This window comes from Columba livia, chromosome 6 (genome assembly GCF_036013475.1).
Source record: "Columba livia isolate bColLiv1 breed racing homer chromosome 6, bColLiv1.pat.W.v2, whole genome shotgun sequence".
Classification (NCBI taxonomy): Eukaryota; Metazoa; Chordata; class Aves; order Columbiformes; family Columbidae; genus Columba; species Columba livia.
In genome coordinates, this window is record NC_088607.1 from 26,669,648 (window position 1) to 26,693,705 (window position 24,058).

Sequence of the window (24,058 nt, forward strand, 5' to 3'; positions counted from 1 at the left end):
AAAAAAAAAAAAAGCAGCATGGCTAAGTAAATAATCTCTCAGTTTCCAAAAGAAAACACAAGGTTCCTCTAGCTTTCTTAACATCACCATTAAGAACTTCATATAGAAAAGCTTGACATTCTGAAGAACCATGTGTACTTTTAAGTTTCCTTGTGAGCATTGTATTCTTGTGCACAAGGCTTGGCATTATGTTCTTTTTAAAAATTTAGATCCTGCATATAATATACTTCTTTGCCAAGTAGTAACGAATTTTCCAATCTGTGACTATTGTGAACATATTCCACTTGTTACTTATCACTGAATAATCAAGAATGACCCTTCTCATGCATACATATATATACATCTACATATGTGTGTATGTATAATTATCATACTTTAAATAGATGTATACGCACACAATGTTTTATTCCTTGGTGCTATATTGTCTTGAGTTAATATATTATTTTTTCCTCAGTCATTGGCTTTCCAATTACTTTTTCAGGGAGCTTAAATATCTTTCACATGCAGCAGAAAAAGATCAGCAGCTAAACTCCAGCATAATTTCAGAATTATGGAGATCAGTAAATGATTAAGCAATATAACCCCTGCCTAAGAATTTCTGATAGGTTATAATTAATATGCTTTTAATGCTAGCTCTCTCATTCTTGAACTGTTTGTTGATCTGCCAGGAAATTAAAAATTAAGCATACAAAATGAGTGATAACATATTCATGCATATTCCAGGTGTTTTATAGGAAAATTCCAAGTCATTGCTCTAAACTTGTCCAGCTTTAAAATACTTCACACTTCAACTGGCATTCCATTTCCATGAGCAAAAATGTTTACTTTCACAAATCCTGATCCTGGAAATGTTTGTATGAGTGGGTTTGTGTCATTCCTGGGAGATATGCTTGGGAGAACACAGCTGAGGATAAGACACCACCACCTGACCCTACCAGCTCCATTCTCCCTCAAGTCCTACTCCTAGGACAATTCATCAAAACCTCTCAGATGCCTCAATGTAATTTTTTTCTTTTTTTTCTTTTTTTTTTTTTTTTTTTTTTAATTATTTTTGAGGCAGGCAGGAATTTTGATTAATCTCTGCAGGAGCACAGGCTTTCGCAAAGAAAAGGGTATCACCAATGTTGTGTGATATGCAGCATAAACTCAAGAATGTGAAATATTTGAGGTGAAACTGCTGCGTCCAGGATACAGTGACCATTTCTCCCTTTAGACTCTGGGAACACTATGGCTGTACAGAGGCACTGCCAGGATCTACTTCAGAAAGGGATTTAACAGAGCAAATAGTTAAAAGATTAAGAGTAAATCTGTTTGTGCTGTGGTGAGCCTGAGATTAATACTAGACACCTCTAACAAAATACCAGATGAACAAGCCAAAATTAACATTTAAACAGGAGGAGAGCACTTTGGACTAGAGAGATGGATGTGTGATCTTTTTCATTTCATCAAATACTTAATGTGATTATTGCTTGAAAATAACTGGGAGCTGTGGCAAGGTTGGAGGGGAGAACCCAAAACAGATAAACTTCTTTTCCTTGAAAACTATGAAAAAATTACCCAATGCAGCTAATAGATGCAGCAGTGTTTTCCTGCTAACTCAAGAAAACAAAACATTTGGAATAATTCTGCAGCAATATCCAAATAAATTCATTAAATCCATTTATGTCAGTATGTGGCATCTTGTTTTCTGATTTATGTCTACAAAATCAACAGATCAGGCTACACAAGGAAAGAAAGTACAACAAAGTCTCTCTGGAGACCATGAGCATCTTGATGCTCAAAATTCAACATATAATAGGATTTACTAGAAACTTCATCACTGCAAATATTATAGCTATCCATCATACATAATGAATTAACTGTGCACTTCATTTTAAATTCATACAGTCTGTTTTTTACTAATCAGTTGCATACATCACCACTATGCCATCCATTCAGGAATATTCTACTGTGCACTACTTACAAAAATGAGTTAGAAATAAAAACCTTCATAGTGTAGTGCACTAAACATTCCCACTGCTGTAAAAGTCATTACTGTTCCATCATAGGCTGCTCAGAGTTCTACAGGACTGAGCATTCAAAAACCACTGCTACAAGAACTTGGTAGTTCTTTCCAAAAGACAGCATCTTTGCTTCTTGTTCTGTGATGTTTTATTTTAGTTGTATATACAGAAAAAAACACATCAAATTCTAGTTGTTGTTGCTGTTTCCTAAATGTTCTTTTATCCCATTTGCTTAGCCCCACCTTGCAATCACAAACATGTACATTTCCTTAACCAATTACTCTCCTCAAATTAAAGTGACATTATCACAACATGTTACTGCATACAATCAATAACCATTTTTATTTCATAAAGCTGCAAACAACTTCAGTAAAAAGTACTGTCCTCGAGTGGTGCTATCATACTTCCTTTCCTCAAGAAAGTTCTTTATTATTCTTCCCTATATTGAACATTTTACTCTTACTAGCCTAACAAGTTTTGGGCTTGTTTTTGTTTGCTTGTTTGTTTTTTTCTTAGTAAATGTTGCCTGTATGTTTTGAAGGCTTGGTTTTGAAATATGTGATAGCTGCATCTTGCATGCATAGGTAGAGTGTGTTCTTTTGCACATTAGTGTGTTCTAGCAAGTACTTACACATCCCATAGCTGCTTCAAGAAACCTTTGCTTCCAGTATTTTCTTCCCAATGGATTAATGATTAATTCCAGTTGAGATTTCAAAAGAACTGGCATAATATTATTTTGGATTTATGGATAACAAAATTTACATAAAGACACACACCTCCTACCACATATTATGTCTTTTCATGGAATTGGTTTTGTCCTGAGGAAAGTTGATGCACAAAGTTTCTTGTGGTTACCTCCAGTTCTAGCTTGTCACTACTTCCATGTAGATGCCACGCTGCATATGGCTTTAAGTTAGATACAGACACAATCAAAAATATCTTCAACTTGACTAAGATGTTTTTAAAAGGCATGGTTTAGAATAACTGATTATTATAGCCAAATTAGCATTGACTTTTCTTCTAAAGTGTGAGACAAAATCATTGTGCCTAAAGAAAGCTAGTCCACATGAACATCTAAGAAAGTCACAGAAGTGAGTGCTAATTATCGGTTGATGTCAGATGCTGATCCCACTACTAATGCAGCAACGGCAGCAAACCACCAACTGACTGAACCCATGCTATTAGCTTTTGACATGAATTCAAGTTTTCAAGGAATTTAATTACTGTTAAAGCTAAGTAACAGGATATCTGGTCATATGTCACCTCTAACATCACCAACTCAAAATTATAAAATCTGAGATTAAAAAGTGGTTTGAAAAGAAGCATTCTTGATGTCAAATTTTTAATCTGGGTTATAAATGTGGAACGTGAACTCTATAAAGAGCTACTAGCAAAGAACATGAACATGCAAAAAATCTATTTACAAGGAATTATTCTAATCATAAATGGTTTATAACATGTAACAGTTTTCAAAATACATACAGCAAATAGATCTTTTAAACGAGACAGCTAGTAATCACACTTTCAAAGACAACACAAGAGGTATGGCACAGTCATTTCTATCAGACTAAGAGCTCTGTTTTAAAACCTTCATCCCTATTGAATGAAAAAACAGCAAGAGAGCTGTGAACAAAGATGGATCTTTCTCAAGTGGCACAGCAGCTAGGTCAAGGAAAGTTCCTCTAGTCAGGCATTCTCTAGGGAGGAGATTAGGTGGAGTGGGACACTGAATAAACCTAGTTAAGTATAGCATCAGATCAGTAAACTTTTGTTAGTTTTTATGTCCAAAACTTTGATTGTAAACTAACTCTTTGTAATTTTGGGGTGCAAATGATTTTGCAGAATTGGTCTAGCAGATGCTAGACACAGAAGCAAGAAACCTAAAAAAGACATACAGGAGCTGATCTACTAGATGTACACTCAATTCAGTTTCACAGGTTACTATAATACTACTCCCAAGCAGGAAAGAGCTCTTGCACCTATGAAAAGCGTTATCTCCTTTAAACTGGTACATTTCTCTAAAGCATTCATCCTCTTGCTCTAAAGTCAGGTTTAAAATCTAATAAAGATGCACCCACATGTAAATATTATACTCAGAGGTACAGTGGCTAGGGAAGAGGAGATATTTGCCTTGTTCCTCAATCACTAATAAAACAATGTGCTATTAGAGTTACTCTAGAAGACTCCATATAATTAACAATTTTAAACTCTAAAAGAGACTTTATTTTTTATTAATAATTTTAGGTTTAATTTTATATTTAACAGCATTGGATTTGTAAATAATTTTTCATGTATGCATTTGTGTTTGTATTAAAAAGAAATGCTATAAAACCGCTTATGCAAAGTGTCTAAGAATCCATGTAGGTGTGTTTCTTTCTTACTTTTGAAAACCTCTCAATTTTTATTCAGGCACCTTTTCTATAAAAGTCAGCAAGGCCAATTTCTGTGTCTCACACATCATAACCATGTATTTTTTTTTGAATTCTAACTCAAAAGCTAGAAAACTCCACAAGACTAAATGTTAAATACATCAGCATCATGACTTAGATGAAGTTTGATCTTTGCCTTAGGAGACTGACATCAGCATGTCCCAAAGCAAAGGCTTGGCATATTCACCACTAGCAAATTTCTTCCGCCAGTAGCTGGGCACTGTCTTTTTTTTTCCCAGACAAACACATTTCTCCTGAGTTAAGTATTACATCAGTCTGTAAATGATTAATCACAAAGGTTCACTTGTCATGAATTTCCCATAGAACTTCCATCACTGATTTCTACTTTAAAAACAGTAACAATAAAACAGTAGTAATCAATAGCACTACATTTACTCAGATTCATCTTCTAGACTAGCTGACAAGCTGAGTAAACTGAAACACTAACTCTTCTTCACAGGGAATGTAGAGAGACAAATAACTGCATTAGAAATTATGAAGAAAATGAAGTTGCACTGGTCTGCAAGATAGAAACTGGTGAGTCATAGATACAAGACTTCCAAGGATGCCCCTGTCTGTTAAATCTAATAGCACAGTCTTTAATAACAGTTATGGGTGGCTTCACTTGGCCTTTTAATTCACCTCTATCAGATAGTGGCTGATATTGGCCACCTTCTCTCTATAGCAAGATGGCCTTCATTACCTGAGTGGAAGGCAGTTAATCAGATACCTCAATGATTCATTTCTTTGAGAAGAGCAGCAGATCTCAGAATAAAACTGTGATTTGTTCCTAGGTGTGAGAACGTTCCACTAAAGGCTTACTCTTCTCAGAAATAACATACTAATTTCAAGCTATTTTAGAACAGAATTATGTTCTTTGCCATTCTTGTGTGAAATTTTTTAAAAAATCATCACAAGTGACACATAAATGATGTTTCTGTCCTTAAATAAGCAAGCCAGCAAGTTACTGCACAAAAAAAAAAAAAAATGACAGTAATAACCTGTCTTCAATTTTAAGTACCTGCCTTTGTCCAAGCCACTCATTTTATTTTATTTTATTTTTTAACTTTTCAACAGGACAGACTAATATGCTAAAAGGAGCCATCTTTCCTAATTATATGGCATTGTTCTTCAGCAGTTTTCTTACTGTGTAAATTAATGTTGGCAAAGAGAGATCAGAGCCTGCCCCTTCTCCTCCCCTTGTAGGGAAGCTGTAGACCATGATGAGGACTTCCCTCAGTCTCCTCCAGTCTAAACAAACCCAGTGACTTCAGCCACTCTTCGTATGGCTTCCTCTCCAAACCCTTCACCAACTTTGTAGCCCTCTTCTAGACACTCTCCAGTAGCTTTATATCCTTTTTTATCCTGTGGTACCCAGAACTGCACACAGTGCTCCGGGTGAGGCCACCTCAGTGCAGAGTAGAGTGGGACAAACACTTCCCTCGCCTGGAAACCCCACAAGTGACTGGTCACCGTCCCAACATAACCCCATTTACTAGAACGATTTGAGCCCAACCTGTCAGCCAATTGCTTACCCACTGCACTGTGTGTTTACCCAGCTGTATGCTGGACATCTTGTCCAGTAGAACACTGTGAGAGGCAGTATCAAAGGCTTTACTGAAATCTAAAAAGATCACATGGACGGGCTTTCCCCTGGTCAACTGGTTGGGTAACCGTGCCGTAGAATAAAATTAAGTTTGTTAAGCAAGACTTTCCTCCCATGAACCCATGCTGCCTGGGACCAATGACTGCATTGTCATTCAGGTGTTTTTCTATAACTCACAGAATAATCTTCTCCAGGATTTTGTCAGGCACAGAAGTGAGACTGACAGGCCTGTAGTTGCCAGGGTCATCCCTGTTGCCCTTCTTGAAAACTGCTGATGACAATGTTTGCCAGCTTCCAGCCAACTGGAACCTCTCCACACTCCCAGGAGTGTTGAAAAATCAGGGAGAGAGGTCTTGCTATGACATCAGCCAGCAATTTGAGTACCCCCTGATGAATCCTATCAGGCCCTATCAACTTACAGAGATCTAGCTGGAGCAGCAAATTCTGCAGAAGTTCAAGACTGACTGGGAGTTTATCATTCTTACAGCCACGGTTCTCTAGCCCCAGGCTCTGAGGGTCCCAGAGCCCATCTTTGGTGTTCAAGACCAAACTGATTATTGAATTATCATTGATACATACTCTGCCAGACCAGCTGCTATGTCATGTTCTGCCACTGCTTGGTAATAAGAGCTGACTTAGTGCATGTAGTAGCTGAAAGTTTTTGCAACATGCTGAATGATTTCTAAGACAAATGGACCATTGTTCTAATAAGACAAAAAATATATATGCCCTGAACAATGCAGTAACATAAAGTTCCAATGATTCCTGCACTGCTTTTTGATTAGCGAGTCATGCAGACACAGAAGCTACTTAGCATAAAAGTAGCACCACAGATTCATAGACATCATTCCCTTATGTGTAATTTCCTCAGCACACAAAGCCTTTGACGGTGCTTGAATACAAAATCCTCTATATTTAGGCAGCTAGGCTTATTTAATAATTGTTTGCTTATTAATTCATAACATTCTAACTTTTGTTTCCCATGTTCTCCATATAATAACTCCATAAATTTCTCATTCTAGAGCTTTTCTTTTGGAGTCCTCAAAGACGATCAACAGATAGTCACTCTAGTGCCCTAACCATGCCCCTCAGCCAGCAACCAGAGTCTTTATTCGTAATGTTGCCCACCTTTTCCTACAAATTTGGCAAGACAATGTTTGAAATTAACTCTTCCCACTGGAGGGAGTGGGATTCTTGTTAGTATTTCCCTAACAAGATTACAGAAAACCTCATTTTTAGGATTTGTCCATCTTCATGAGCAGATTTATTAATTGAGCTTTTACGTTTCATAATCAAAATAACAAAAAGAAAGGATGGAAGAAAAAACCTCACATATTCTTGTAGGAAATGAGGCTAAAGAAATGTAGCTTGCCTCCACGAATCTTCCTGAGGCCAGTGAAATCAAACTGAAGCTTAACTCAATTTCTAATTCCTCCCTAAACTTTTTGTAAAAGCAAAAACAAAAATAGTCTTTTCCCTTTTTTTGGTAAGGTGTTTAAAAAAAAAAAAAAAATAAAAATAATAATAATAATAATAATAATAATAATAATAATAATTCCCCATGAAGGCGGGATGAAGAATCATAGGATAGGAAAGGGAAAGATAAAAATGCCTGTTGCAAAGACCTTATACATGCACTAAGATCACCAAGTATTACTGTATTCCAAGAAAGATGCAGTGCCTGATGGAAAGAAGCTATTACCTGTTCAGCCTTTCTAATTAGCTAGTACTTGAGTTATAAGATATTTATCTGCTCAGTTTGAAAAGCATTTGGAGATTTATTCAGTCATTGAAGAACTGAACCCCAAGCAGGATGCTTCCTGTGAAAGAACTGGCAAGTACATAATCCAAAAAAATATATTGCACAGAGAATTCAGTTGCCTCATGAAGAGATAATGAGGTAAGCTTAGAGTTTAAATATGAAGTTAGAAAAAGGGTCTTCAGACACTTTTAAGCCTAAGTTACAATGATGACAAATTCTGTCACATACGTATAAACTTAGCTTTCATCAAAATACAAAGGCTTTTAATACAGATCACGTTTCATTAAAAATAAAACACAATCTCACATGACTTGGAGAAAACATCAATTAAGTCTTACAGTTTACCTTACTGAAGGTTTTCTTTGCTCCGAGCACACAACTATACCTTACCTCCAGTCTTCTTTCTTGATGACATAATTTCTTTAAAAGCAATATATATTTTTCATATCACAGATACTATTCAACCAAAGAGCAGAAACTACAGACTTGGCTACAATATCCAATACAAAATGAAATTCAAAGTTATCCCTTGACTATGCTGGTGTGTTTAAATTATTCACACTTAAGGACATTTTAATAAGGGAATTTTAATATTATCTAACCTTATTTATTTAATTGTATTTTGCTCCAGTTAAAAAAGATTGTTATAATGGACGCTAAACATTGTGATTGGAGATATTCAGTTTTCATGTATTGATAATGATATTTCATTAACCTATGTTATTGTAACTTTTTCCAAAATATTTACCAAAACAAAACAAAAAAAAAAAAAAAATACTAAATTTGTAAATTTTCCATTTCCTTGCAATTAATCACAGTGTTGCGATTTCCATTCAAGATGTAAAGACTAATTAAAATAATTCAGTTTCGGCTTATTGTAAAAAGAAATCTGGTGATTTATTCTGTAGTCAAAGTTTATCATTTAGTAGACAATTTTAATCTTGCTCCTATTACTGTATTATTACAGTGCCAGCACTGAGTCAAAAGGCCTTGATCAGGACTACTGAAACCAGCTGAATATTGCAGAAAATTTACACACCAGCTCCAGCCCTCCTAAACCAGGCAGGCTCTGTGCTTTCAGGAAGGGAACTGCAGCATTTGCAGGTCCTTGCCAGGAGAATAAAGGTTATTAAGAAATACAGTCTCATAGGTGTGCGGAAAGCAACATACATCAGCAACCTGATGAGGACAGGATGAATTTCCTTTCACATCTATCATCATCAGAAGACAATAATTAAAAATGCAATAATCTGTGCAGCAACACTGAATTTTCTATTTGCATTTGTTTCAAAGCTAAGACAGCAGTAAATACTATAACTTAGTCCAAATTTTTGTTCAGGTTCAGTCATCTTCCTAAAAGAACATGATGATTTAATAATCAATTTATATTTAACATCTAGCGCTTCCTTTACACCTTCCAACAAGAGTTAAATAAATAAACAAACATTCAGTGATATGTTTGAAATACAGAGTTTAAAAGCAGCGCTTTAAAGCTAGATTTCATATTTAACAATCACTGCTAATAAAAACAGAGACATAATTAAAATTATTTTGGTTGTGATGTTCTTCAGAAATTTAAAATATACGTGTTCAATAAAACATTATGATTCTATTTAGAATTAAAGCTCTACTTAGAGACATTCAGCTAAAGCTCTGCTGAGTCTTATGCTACTTTTCAGTAGACATAGTAATGACCTTACACCATAAGGATTTTCTGACAGATGTTAAACACCCATAGTGTATACACTGACCTGTTTTGTTCCAACTTGCTCAGTTACAAAGTTTGGTACACGTTCCAGCACAGCACATTCACAGATCATGAGCAATATGATGAGCTATGCAACAGAGAATAGGATTTTAGGATACGTGGGAATTGTCAGGTTTGCTTCCAATGGGACCTGATTATGTGTTAATGAATATTTAAAATATAACAGGAAGTTACACATTTGCTCCAGGGATGATCTCCTTGGAGAACAACAGATGAACAACATGTGTAGCACTTAGATCACAGCAGGTCATCTCCTATGGCTAATATAAATTTGGAGGGAAGAAAAAAATCCTTACACATGACCTCAGAATCATCATTAAACATCTCTGTGCTTTAAGAGTTTAGTGAGAAGTTAAAAGAGGGCAGTATTTTGATTCTGTCTTTTGTATTTTTTCTGTCTTTGCACAACAGTTTTTTTACACAGATGAAATGTTTTAGTAACAAACAGTGTGCAGAAGAACTTGTCGTGCCTATCAGGTAAAAATGGAATTTGAAACTTTGATGTTTTTGAGTTCCATTATAAAAATAAAGTCAGTGGCATTACAGTCACCATCGAGTTTTAAGTAACAATCACAATGTTTTTCTTCTACAAAAAACCAAACCAAACCAAAACAAAATTTCAGTTCCAAAAGAAGACTTGGTGGAGGGAGAGGGAAACAAAAAAGCCTGTTCACTACACAGAAGCTGAAATGGATTAAATAAACTCAAATTTTCACTTAAGATAATTTTATTTGAGAAAATAAAACTGATTCCCAAGAGCTCTTGAATAAAATTTTCTGAAACATTTTATTGCTTACAGTCATTTTTCAACTGATATTTATTATTTTTAGCACTCCAATGTGAAATATTTTAGAGAATGCAAAGTTTTTTTTCCCTATTAATAAGCATTCTTGTGCAGACTAGCCATCCGAGTGACTCCAAAAACATCAGATGATCCTAAACTGCAAAGACACTGTTAATTCAAAGCAATTTTTGTGGTACGATTGGAAAGCAGAAGTTTAACACCTACATTGCCAACCTGCATGGATGCAGCCCACAGAAACTAACAAGACTGAATTGGTCATCTTCATCTTTTGCCTCAGAAGTTATATAAACTCCTTTGTAAAACCATTCTCATAAACTAAACTTTGTAGGCCCAGAATTCAAGATCCAAAAAGCATAGCTTTTGAGATAAGACTGGAAAGCTATCCTCCAGAAAGGTGTGTTGTGCAAAGAAATGACAAATTTAAGTAAGCTGTAAAAAGAAGGTACTAAGAAAGTGATAATGTTTCCATGCTGAACAGAACAAGTAGTAATAGGCTTGAACTTCTGCTAAAATGCATTATACTGGACCTCAGAAAAATCCTTCCAGCGGAAAGACAAAAGACCACCCAAATGTATCACCTGGGAACATTATAAAATCTCTGATCTGAGAGGTCTTTCAGAGCAGGTCAGACAAAGATATGTCAGAAGTTCTCTGCCTTTGTATGACCATGAATGACATTCCCAGACATTTTTTGAGTCCAGTTTTCTATGATTCTACTAGACATCTACCAAAGATGACAGATGAAGAGAAAAAAATTCCCATTAAAGGTGAAAGGTGAAAATAAGATATAACAAATGTTTTCATACTGTTTCATGCATGTTTTCATACAGTTTTCATGCTGCTGGTTGTAATATACATGCATTTGTAATATACTGTGGCACCAATATCTATGATTTTCAATAAATAGGAGTTCACAATTGGAGACTGAAACAGCCTGAGCCTATCCTACACAGAGTGGCTTTAAAACCACCAAAAGTCTTGAGTGTTTCTGGTTGTGCTTTTATTACTCAATATTTTGTAACTTTCTCTCACAGCACCTACATAGAAGACCTACAAACGTGGTTTGTTTGTTTTAAGAGGACAAAATAACTAACTTCTATCTTTTAATTTCCCACAGGTCCAATTTTAATTTCAAGGGAAAAATGAAGGAAAAAAAAAGCATAGGGGTATATGCTTTTAAAAATCATCTAACTGATTCCATCCTGCAAAAACAAGTACAAAATGCATAGCATAACTAAAAACATATCAAACCTCTGGAGTTCGCTTTGATTTTCTGCAAAGTAAAAAATTTTTTGAAAGAAGTTTGCTCCAGATCCCTACTCCCCTAAAATTACTACTAATATTTTATTTTGCCTTTATGTTGGACAATTTTAATATCAAATTTCTGATTTTCAGGCCATAAGGCAGCAAGAAATGGTAGAAGATCACTTTAAGTCTAATTATCCTAGCTACTGTTCTTCAAGTTCCTTCTTTACATGTGAAATTAAGAACATAAAGAGAAGAGGGAAGAATGGATGGTTACTCATAACCAAATATGCAGAAGTCACTTGTAACTGAAGTTACCACACTAAGCAGAGGAGTTGTTCACGGAAATAAAAGTGTAGGCAGTTGTAACATTTATCAGTTTGTTTAAACTATCAAAAAAATACTCTACTATAACGGACAATGGCAATTTCAAATTTCATTCACTCTAGTATTCCTACTGACATCAATCTAGGACATAATTAAGTATTATGTAAGAGCAGTTAAGAATGTTTAACTTTTAGAAGGGAACAAAATCTTCATTTCTGATGACAACAAACCCTATTTAGAAGTTACTCTGATAATTGCATAGTGAGGTATAAACAATAAAACCATATATACAGTCATATAATGGCCTGGAAAAAAAATAATCATCTTCAACAGCAGTAATATTACATCAAATTGCACATATAATAAATCTGTTTTCTGCAATATTCTATATTTTATGGTGCGTTTCTCTGTTTTCCCATGATACAAATCCATTTAAATAATTAATTAAGTATACTTATTGCCTAGCAAGGCACTGGAAAAATTATATATATGTAAATTCTATATTTAAATGTATTAAAATGTATCAGTATAAAAATATTCCTTTAACAGCATTCTGCCCTAGACTATAACAGACACTATCTAAAATATAAGTAATCGAAAAGTCTCTGAAGAAAGATGATCTTAATGGGTTTTGTCTCTAAATTGGCTACTAAAGATTGAACTTGTTGGGGAAAACAAAACCAAAAACCACAAAACAAACCCAACCAAACAAAAGCAAACAAAAAACCCAAAACAAAAACAACAACTAAACCCCCAAAACATGAGGAGAATCTTACTTCCTTATTTTCTGGAATAGTATCCCTGTATGAATCCTCAAAAACTGTATTCCCTTCAGATCTCACTTTTTCCTCATCCTAACTGTGCATCTAAGTTATATCATAAATCTGTGATGCCACATAGGAAAGACAATAACAGCAAGAAAGAGTATTTTTAAAGTCTCCAACACTATTGATCAAAATCCCTTTTGCTTAAAAATCTTGAAGAAATTGATAGAGAGTTGCTTTTAAGTTTGAAAAGTCTGTACTGCTTCCATTATTTGCAAGTTCAGAAGAGGTAAAAGAAACAGCATTTAAAGGCAGTAACACATCCCTCTCTGTTCTTTCAGCAAGCTTGACATCCAGCAAAAATGCTTTCCTCTACTGTTTATTGATAATAATCACCGATGATGACTACCATAATAATCCAGACTGCAAAACAGGCAAACAATAACTTCAGCTTGTTTTTAACTCGCCCTTCAGAAGTAATTCCAGAGATAACCTCTGAGTTCTGCATCTCTCTGTCGCATATCCTTTATACTTTGATAATGCAATTAACAAGATATCATTGGCACATCACAACTGTCTTAAGCAGCCTGGAGTTTGACCTCAAATTTGTGTGCTGATTCAAGTAGAAGTTATTACTCTAGGCTTCTGACACTAGTCTTCTTCAACAGCATAATTCCTGTAATAACAGCAGTTTACTATCTAGCAAAGTGGCTGATAAGGCACAAATACAGTCCAAAGGATATTTCATTACAACAGTCTGGAGATATCTCTGTACTTTATATAAATCTGCTTCTTATTAGATGCTGTTGGCAGGTATCTCAAAGACTTCATCCTTGTCTGCACTGGGCTAACCTCGAGGAACTTGTTTAACAATTGAAAGATCCATTCGCTCCTTAACACTGCAGTAGTGGGTACAGGATAGGAACCAGAATATTTGTCTCCCTAACATAACTCGTATATGACAGTTTACATGCCTGTCTAGTCTTAGATACCTCAGTTTTCATAACAGTACAGAACCTACACAATTTTGCCTTACTTTCTCTCTTCCTATTTGAGATAGTATGAAAGGCTTTCTTTACAGAGTGAGGGGCAGAAGACACAGGTGTTTTTTTTTGTTCATCTCATCTAGATTAATCTAGAGTATTGGTGGATTAAAGTTCACATTTTGATATAGCTGACATTTGTTTCTATTTAAATGACTCAATTGTCCAGATTTTATTTCTTCTCCTAGCAAGACATTTTCCAGTAGATCTTCTGGGAGAATGTCTGCAGATATGGTTAGGTTGGAAACGCTATTGCTTTCAGTGTACTTAGGACACTGGCAAGGATGAGAATTTAAATGAGAGATTTCAGATGTCTGCATTACGCACTTCAAAAATTCCTTCTTGCCTAAGGGAGGTAAGAACAACAACAATAAGCCTAACTCATTTCCAAGTTAATTTAAAACCAGAGTTTGATGGCACAATATTTGCATACATTAGCTTCAAGACAGATGCAATATATGCCATTGATATTTGAGCCCATACTTAAGGTTTTATTTTCTACAAATACTTTGTGTGTACTGCAAAAGCTATTCAATCCTTTTTTTTTTTTTTTTTTTTTTTTTTCCCCCCACTGGCAGATTTTGGAAACCTAATTCTTATAAATCAATGGAATATTCCTTTGCAAGGAAAGGACTTTACCATCTTACATTTTTCCAGTTTTCAGAATAAACCTCCGCATCTTGTATTTAGTTTCAGACAGCATGTACTGAAGTAATAGCTTTCCACAAGAATTAAGAATTAGAACTAAGATACATGAGACTGTTTAGAGGCAGCTTCTTCCATTAACAGACTATCTTAATGGAAGTTTGTATTTTATATAGAATGGATTTGAGTCATGTCTACCAGTGGAGATGTGCTACACAATCAAGGTGCCTTGTTAACCTAACAAGACACAGTCCAGAAATGTGTAGGCACAAGAAAAGGTGGTGATAAAAATCTATGGTTCCACCAGCTTTAAGTACTCTTGCTAGTGAGACAAGAGAATAAATGCTAGCACACCACTGCTTCTTAATCTCCCACTTAGGTGCCAAATCAAGAAATCCAAGAATTATTAGCAGCCTCAAGAAAATGCTACCTCAGCTGCTGAGTTGGCTACTACATTTCTCACTTCTCTCTGCTGAAATTCAAGGTTATAGCCCAACTTTTCCTTTAACCTACTGAAGTGATCTTGCCAAATGCAAATGGAGCTGAACTGTGTCTTTTTCTTTTCCAGTCCTCCAAAAAGAGATAATACTTCAAGCTTCCAGAAATATTTTTGTTTCATTCACATTGCTCATTGTTCTAAGAATTGATGCTTCTCTTACATTAGGGAAATAACTGTGTATATGTGTAAATGAAAGAATTAACAGTGTTTGACAGTTGTTGTCTGTGAAATAAAAATCTGTGGCTTAAAAAAAAAAAAAAAGTAGGCAGAAGGATGTGTTAAGCCTGTAACTATGTCTTCCCATACTCTTCCCATACTTTATGTTAGCTGAAAATGGATTTACATGAGCCTTTTAGTATTCTGGGAAAGAGAAAATAATTCCCAGTTTCTGAGTGCTCTATGCTGACATAAGTTTAAAATATATAGATTCTCTTAAGCTTCAAAATTAACTTTAGATGCCTAGCTATGCAATTTCGCCTTTGTTTCTTCTTCCTCAAACTCTTTCAAAAATATTAATTTGAAAAAGTATTTCAAACAAGATGAAATGGACTACAAATTTGATTTTTTTTTTGTGGATATTTTCTTAAATCAAATGAATCACTGGTGAATTAAGTTAGTGTGTAATTTAAATACCTGGACATGCATTCTACGTGTATCATGGCTTTTACCTTATTACTCTAACTGGATAAGTACACCTTCATCATAACCTGAAGCAGGAGTGTAAACTTCATTACTTCAAAAGATGGAAATGGAACCAGGAAATTATACTGGTTAGTAATCAAAGTTTTTTCAAAAGAAAATTATTAGAAAATGTGGCCTGTTCAAGGTGCTCAGTAGAAAACAAAACCCAAAATACTATGAAGATAGACTATAGCATGCCAATAGAAACCTAAAACTATCACTAAAGACAAAGCATTATTTTTTTCTGCATTTCTTTTTACCATGTAATTAATTTATCCTGGCTCAAATAAGACAACTAATAGAAACTTATTTTCAGAAATTGTTTTTGAGGGATAAATGATATTAGATGTTTTGCCACTGACTTATCTGGTACATAGAGCTTCTTGAAGGAACGATACTATGTGAACAGCAAAACCAGTAAGAAAATATCACAGTTCTCAAAAACTTAAGCATGTGCTGAAGGGTGAATTTCTACAAACACATCAAGGGAAATGTCTGTCATGATGTTTGAAATACACACTGTTACACTGCTGCATTAAAACACTCAGTTTTGCAGATATTTGAAAGTAATTGAATTTCTTAACACTTTAATTTGCATCAAGCTTGAAGTATTTTTTATTGCAGAATTTAGAGAAGATTGAAAAAGGTAAATATCTGCTAATTGCAATAATCTAGGAGAAAATATGTAAATAAAAAGTACTGTAAAATGGAGTGTTGAGATTGTGAAAATTAATCAGTAATTGAAGTACTTCGACAAGAAGCTTTCTCAAGAACCTCTATCTTTTGAATGTTAGAGTATAACAGCATGATTTGGGTGCTATTCAATACAGCCATGTTAAGTGTGCATATCAAATAATATGTTCTTGCACTGTTTCACCAGGGGAGAATGTTAGGAGACTCCATCTTTAGATTTAATAAATATTTGCTATTATTGAATTCCTATAGCATAATATCAGATTAACAGAAACAACCACATTGCTAAAGGCAGCCCTAAGTAAAACCACTGAATAAGCAGGTGATGCAATAGAAATACAATGTGATATCTATATTAAAATATAGTTGCTTAACAACTGCTACCTAATGTAGTATTTCAAGTTCACCTCAGCTTTTTTAAAGTAAACATGAAAGTAAAAATGGCAGCATTTCCAGCTAATGGTGTGTGCAACTACCCAAATATAATCTAGATACATTCTACAACTATGCTCATAAGGCAATAATTTTCACAATAGGAGGTCTGTTGATTGCCCTTGACATGGGAAGTATCCTGAATTTTAAGCACAGCTTTATTCCTCCTTAGAATTCCTGTAGTTGCGTGTGACATTCTCAGCCTAAGGAAATGGGTTATTTTTGATGAAACTAACCTTGTAATATTATGACATGAATGAAGTGTTTCATTTATTCAATACTATTAAATAGCAAATAATTTTCTGAGTTTGCGTTAGTAACATGTTGGAAGTGCTCCTGGAAAGCATCACTGTAATAAAAGATAGGGAGAACACACAAAATGGGGTAGCTGGTATTTTAAAACACCTACGTCAGACTGCAAAAGCCTAGATAACACACCATGTAACTAAAGCAGGGAAATGATCTTATCTTTTTAGATTTTTATCTTATGGTTAAGTGCATGTATCATATGACATACTCAGAGATGTTCTAAAGTCCAGCCTGTTTGATCCCTTTCTCCTGTTTTTACTGACAGCAAGGGCTATGCCTGGATTACAGCTACTACTATGCAAAAGACTCACAATAAAACCTGTCAGCATATAAACATACAAACTGGACCTTCATTACAAGGGAATTCAATACTTCTGGTCTCAAGGAAGATTTTAAACAAAGCTCAGCAATGCTGGTATCACTTCTTAATCAACTAAATGTAAAAATAGAAATTTTTATACGTAGAAATGAGCAAGATCACCAAGGTTGAAATTCTTCAGGACAAGACAGATGCATCACAAGTAGATTGTCCTACAAAAGCTGAAACCTCTGGGACAGTAACCACAGTAGTGCCCTTTGGATGCATCTGTACAACCTGCTGTAATGTGGTTAACTGGGAATGATGTTTTGTTTACTATGCATTTTACTACTGGACAAAAGGAGTCTCACATCCAACATACTCAAATCCATAAAGAGTATGCTAGAGTTCATTGCCAATGCCAAAATTTTCAGTGAGTACACAATAGTCTCAATGGCTTATTTCAGAAGGTAAATTTAACAGGGCAATCCTCATCTCCTCTCAAAAGTTTCAGCCATTCATTCATCCGGTGTTTTCCAGTCCTAACTGGCTAATCAGAAGAAACTGAAGGGACTAAAAGGGAAAAAAAAAAAAAATAGAAGGATTACAGAAAAAACCCCGAACAACAACAACAAAAAAACACACAAAAAAACCCCAAACAAACACACCCCCCCACCCCCTCAACAGAGCCACCGCTAAAACCCAGAATGGCCTGAGATAGTCTTTGAAATAAAATTGTACAGGCAAAACCTGAACTTCTATTTTTAAAGCCTTCATTACGCAATACCCAGTTAAATGCCAATGTGCCAGTGTTGACTGTGAACTTGATTTGTTTTGTGTAAATAACAACTAAAAGCCCCCTCACCATTCTGCTTAAATTCTCACTAAGGAAATCATTCTCACTAAGGCCACAGGAAAAAAGGGTTCAGCATATGGAAAAGCTAAATATGAAGTTTGCCTACTGTTGCCCTTCCCTATCCTTAAAACAAGCTGTTGTTAAACCATTCACAAAAATAAATACTGAAGTCACACCTTTAAAATATCACAAACAACATCCGGTGTAACTTGTTTGTTACATAACCATTTGGGAGAACTCTGCCAGTTTACATCCCCAGGCAAATTTTCACAGAGAGGCAGCAAGTAAAATGTAAAAGTTCAAGGAAAAATGAAATTACAGAATTTGAAACTATAAACATTCTTATATTTTTTTCTCCAGTTGTAAACTAAGCTAAAAAAAAATAAAATCCTATGACTTGAGGGCACCTTCCGGGTAGGTGATAAGAATGGAAGATGCATGAGCAGGGCTGCTTCAGACCTCTGTGTTTACTGTATTCCTAGTGGTCTCCCACAACATGGCCTCTTGTTACCAAGCGTGGATGTTAGTCCCACTCTCCACAACTACAGGTTCAAACTAGATAAGCCATGTATCTCACAAAATAGAACAAAATTGCAGAGCTGCTGCTTCACAACATCCAGCTGCCAAGGTCATTACTGACTGCTGGAGTTTGACACATGGTCATATCCTCCTACTGTCCAACAAGAGCGTGATGAATTTAGTCACCTCTGAAATGCGCTTGAACTGCCAGCTGAGACTGTTTGCACTGACAGTATGGTTCATGAGGATACAGAGGAAGTCCAGGATACAACTCCAATATTTATTAATTGCTATAAAATAATTTTTTAACAATCGTTAGCATATTTGTCCTTAAATATGTATACACAAGAACAACCACCTAAGCTTATCATCTAATAACACTCTTTAAATGTGACAAAGTGGGATGAAAGTTTTTTGCTTCATCAAGGTCTTTTATCTGCAGCTGTTCCACATGGCAAATTCCCATTTCAGTAAATTGGTGCTCTGTTCCCAGAACATATGCAAAATCAAACTCCCAGTGAGAATACATAATGCAGCCTGATTCTAAGAACAAAGTATCATTTCACTAAGACACCATAATTCCATATGCAAATGATTCTTTTAATTGCAATGGGAATTCCATAACTCATTCTCAGGGAAAATTACTTTTTTTTTTAATTTATTTATTTTTTTCCTAGTTAGAGGACAAATACAGTACATCAATATTGTATTTTTCCATATGTGTACATTCCAGCTGCTATTTCAGAGCACTGTTCTAAACTACAGATAGAAAAACACCTGCATGCCACTCACTGCAGCGCTGGCACTGACAAAGAGACATATAGTCTATTACCACAGTAGAGGTACAGAATTTTAAGGTCAAATAAAACTGTTTCTCTTCATTAATGACATACATGTCAGTATCATAGAAGTGATTCTGAACAAGCTGCTGCTTGCAGTGTTGAAGGTCCTCACAGAATTAAACAAAGCGTTATAACTAGCTTAATCACCTTGTAACATTTTAAAATGTCTTCTCTTACTAGATGAATTTTTATTGCCTTATACATGTCTTTTCATGCTCAACACTTCAAAGTATCCACTGGAATAAGCAGATGTTTAATTCCCAAAGAATGTTTCAATGCCTGAAAGTTGTACAAGCAAGGCAAATCTGTTACAGTGGGGAGCTAACAGACTCACAAATGATACCTGTATTTCTCTATGTAAGAATTACACAAGAGAAAGTGGTGAAAAAACTTTCACCCAGCTGGAACAAATGAAAACACTGGTTTGTTTAGTTAAGGGGAAAAACCTGGATAGAAAAGCTTCTAACCATTAGTCAGACTGTGTCATTAGAATCACAGGAGGTAAACAGGATTTTGGCAAAAGCAGATAACAGGAAAGATCTTGAAAGTCAAACAACAACAAGAGACAGATCTCTTATGATATATATTCCTGCAGATATTTAAACGTGTAATCCATGCAATTTACTAAAACAGTTTGTTCAAAAGAGTTAGCTATTAAATTTACCAGCTAAATAAAAAATCTTGTATATATAAATTTCTCCCTGCTATTAATCTGTATCGGTTTTATCTAGTTTGAGTATTCTGACAATGAAAAATGATTAAATATTTGAGTGACGTAATTCCCTTGTTCGCAGCTTGTGATACTTCTAAGAAAGACTGAAACATCAAACACATGCTTTGAGAAGGAAAAACAAAAACAAAATACCACAAAAAAACCTGTGAAGTTTCATGATAGAAGCTGAAAAGTTCATTTTTCCATTATTTCCACTCAAAATATTTAATTTAATAAGCATAACATAAGAAAACAAAATGAAGAGGAGAAACGAATGGTCACTGAAGCATATACAATCACATGGGAAAAAAATTACCAGCAGTCTTAAAAATAAAAATCTTAGGAATAGTCTTCTGATTATAAGGAGATTCTCAGCAATCTTCAAATCCATAAATTTCCACTTCCAAAACAGACACATATGATTTCATTACTTTTTTCCTACTTTCAGTGAGATTTAGCAGCTTAAGTCCCAAATCATTCAGGAAAGCTGCTGAGTATCTTATCGCCTTTTATTGTTTATATTAGATATATCTATACTTTGAGGCACTCAGTTTAGAATTTGGGCATATAAGCCTCTTAGATATACCTGTTTGCCAAATACAATGTCTTAGGAGCAGATTAAACATTGGAAGCACAGGTTACTATTTTGGACCACTTCTGTTGAAAAAGCTGTTTGAATAGGTCAACATATTTTTATTCTCATTTTTAGGAAGAAGTTAAAGTACTGCATATCACCCCTTTATACTGGCTACTACGCCTAGAATAATTATATTTGGCAATCTGTTTTTCTTTCCTGATATTATTCTAAATACATTCAAGATGGTCATAGATATTACCAGAAATTTGAGAGCATAAAACTGTACAATAGCTATATTGCAGGTTCAGCTGGCTATTACAGTTCATTTTATCTTTCAGTAGTTAAACTTAAGAAACCTTAATTCTTAAAACTACTAACTGAACAACTCTTTCAATGAGCAGTGCATGCAGTTAATGTCAAAACTCTATTTTGAGTATTCAAAAGGAGGAACGCTTCTAGTAGGTAGAGGAACATAAGGTTTTAATATGTAAAAAAACCAAAACATTAATCTTTACTTGTTTATAGGATTAGAAAAGAATATTGAAGATTTTTCTTATCTATAAAAGTAATCAAAATGCCACTTTTTGTATTTCCATATTTGTATTTACAAATATTGCAGACCACTTAAAAAAAAACAAAAAAACAAACAAAAACCAACCAACTGTGAGGTATGCAATCAAATTGCAGGCAAATTCCATTGCTTTATAATGGTTTAAGTCTAGAAGTGCATTTTGTCTAATGCTATCTCCCTTAGGCAGAAGACTTTTTTTGCAACTTCTTTGCAAATGACTTACCGGCAGTGTTTATGTGAGCCTGTTAAGGTTTCAATCACAAAGCATTCCCCTTCATTGAGACAATATGCAAGATCCTTGTCTTTGCATGGCTTAAAGTGCTCAGATCGCTCAGTGGAATACGTTGTAGTATCTATGGAGAAGAAAAAAAAAAAAAAATTTCTGTTTTTATACACCAAAATATGGTTTTAAATACAATACATAACTTTTTCATGAAAAATAGGCAAAAGTAATTAATATAGTAACAGCCTAATAAAGCCCTCATAAAACCCACAAAAAATGAAAGAAAAAGCAATGCCAAAATCCTAAGGACAACGCTCATTTGATTCATCAGTTACAAAAATTAGCCCAAACTTAAACACAAGCAATGCACCACAGGTTGTTTCATTTCAGGTACACCATCTCTAAGTGTCTATAGACCCATTCAAACACCCCCCCATAACACAATTTAAAAAACCGGTTACAGTTGGAATATGTAGTTAGATAATGAGATTTGAAATAGGCTGACAGTATGTCAGGTTGAGCTCTCATTCCTGTCTTCTAATATATCTCTTTAACCTTTCCAATCCAGTTGGATTAATCGACAATAAACTGAAATTCTCAGAGGAAGATGTGTGACTAACAGATATTTTAATTTTCTTCACTAAGACAATGATTTTTCTAAGGAAGTGTGATTTTCAAAGTAGACAATGAATTCCGTGAGCCATAGCTCAATCTTCATATACAGTCTTAATTCTCAAAGTTTAAATTCCTACTCACTTGGCGGGGACAAGGACCAGGATCTAATGCACCACTATAAATTAAAATTATAAGGGAACATTTCATTATATACCATACAGACTGTCACAAAATGTTCTGTTGCCTGCTGTCAAAGACATGAAGCTCTGCTCAATGCACATTAAACTTTACAAACTTATGATTATTTTAAAAATTCATTTGCTTTTTGGTCAGAGAATAGTTTGGGTTAGAAGGGACCCTCAAGGCCCATCTAGACCCCCCCTCCCTGCACTGAGCAGGGCCATCTTCAACCAGATCAGGTTGCTCAAACCCCTGTCCAGCCTGGCCTTGAATGTCTCCAGGGACAGGGCATCTACCAACTCTCTGGGCAACCTGGGCCAGCATTCCACTACCTTAATTGTAAATAATTTCTTCCTCATGTTTAACTTGAATCTCCTCTCTCTCAGATTAAATCCATCACCCCTTGTCCTATCACAACAGGCTGTGCTAAAAAGTTTTCACTCAGTACAAAGTAAATATGTACCACATTAATACCAGGGTTGAAAGCAAGAACACTGAAATACAAGATACCTGTGTGATTTTGAAAGAAAATTCAGATAATTAAACAAAATCTTTCAAAGTAACTTCTTAATTCTTAGTGTATGTTAAATAAAATAGTGCTACAAATTTTCTTTGTTATCCAGACTAAGTGAAGATTAATAAAATACATCTGAAGAGGATAAGAAAATCCACATCCTGATGTTTGTATACAATATTATGGTCTTGTGGGGTTTTTTTTGATGTTGCTGTTTTTGGGTTGGGGGGGCTATTTGTTCACACTTTTTGTTGTTTGGTTGGGGTTTTTTTGTTTGTTTTTTTGGGTTTCCTTTTTGTATTTGGTTTGTTTTGTTTGTTTCTTTGTTCCCCCCCCAAGAAAATATTTAAGTTCAAAGTTTTCAGGATTTAAGGTCCTACCATTTCCCCCTAATAGCAGCATCTTTAAAAAAAAAAAAAAAAAAAAAAAAAAAAAAAAAAAAGCAGGCTATATAAAAAACTACTCTATTTTTAGTGACTGCAAGCAAACTCTGAAGTGAAATGTAATGACTTGTGGAAACAAACAGCACAAGATGTTTTCAAATGCAAATAGTGATGAGCACATCAAGAATGATCAGGTTTTATATAATAAAAATATCTTAACGTAGGAAAAAGGTAGCCTGTTTACCTTTTAAGGTCAATTTTACACAGGAGAGCTTAAATGACCATTTAAAACTTGCTTAGGAAAAAAAAAAAAGTATAAACAACAGTTATCAGATACGCTATTCCTATCCCTTTTAAATAAGGGAAACTGAAGACATTATTACTTGAAAGCACTTACGATAATTATAAAAGGTAACTAAAACTGTTTGATGAGCAGCAACTCGATATGGCTTTAGAGAACACATATATTTGTCAGCCTGCTCTGAAAAAACAATCTGTGCAAATACCTTTATGAAGGCAGTCATGTTACATAGACCAAAGTAATCTGAGATGGCCCCAAAGGACAAAAGCAGAACTAAGGAGATGCACCATATCCCAAAGCATGTCTTTGAGGTAGTGATGTACTGAATTCTCCGAGCATGGTGTCTGAAGTGCAAGATACCCCCTCCTACCATAATTAACTCAAAACTACCTTGCCAAGGTCAGCATTTTAAAGTTTTAGATTAAATATATTCTTCAGAGGCTTTGTTGTATTTTA

The 24,058-nt window shown here is 34.8% G+C and overlaps 1 protein-coding gene across 5 annotated transcripts in view; it reads right to left on the minus strand.

Annotated features, from left to right (window-relative positions):
* NRG3 (neuregulin 3) overlaps positions 1–24,058 on the minus strand; it is a 467,171-nt gene that overhangs the window by 215,949 nt on the left and 227,164 nt on the right. For all 5 annotated transcript variants that reach the window (XM_065067648.1, XM_065067647.1, XM_065067646.1 and 2 more), the window contains one exon: positions 21,610–21,739. In XM_065067648.1, the coding sequence (XP_064923720.1) occupies positions 21,610–21,739 (130 nt within the window). The remainder of the gene's footprint in view (positions 1–21,609; positions 21,740–24,058) is intronic.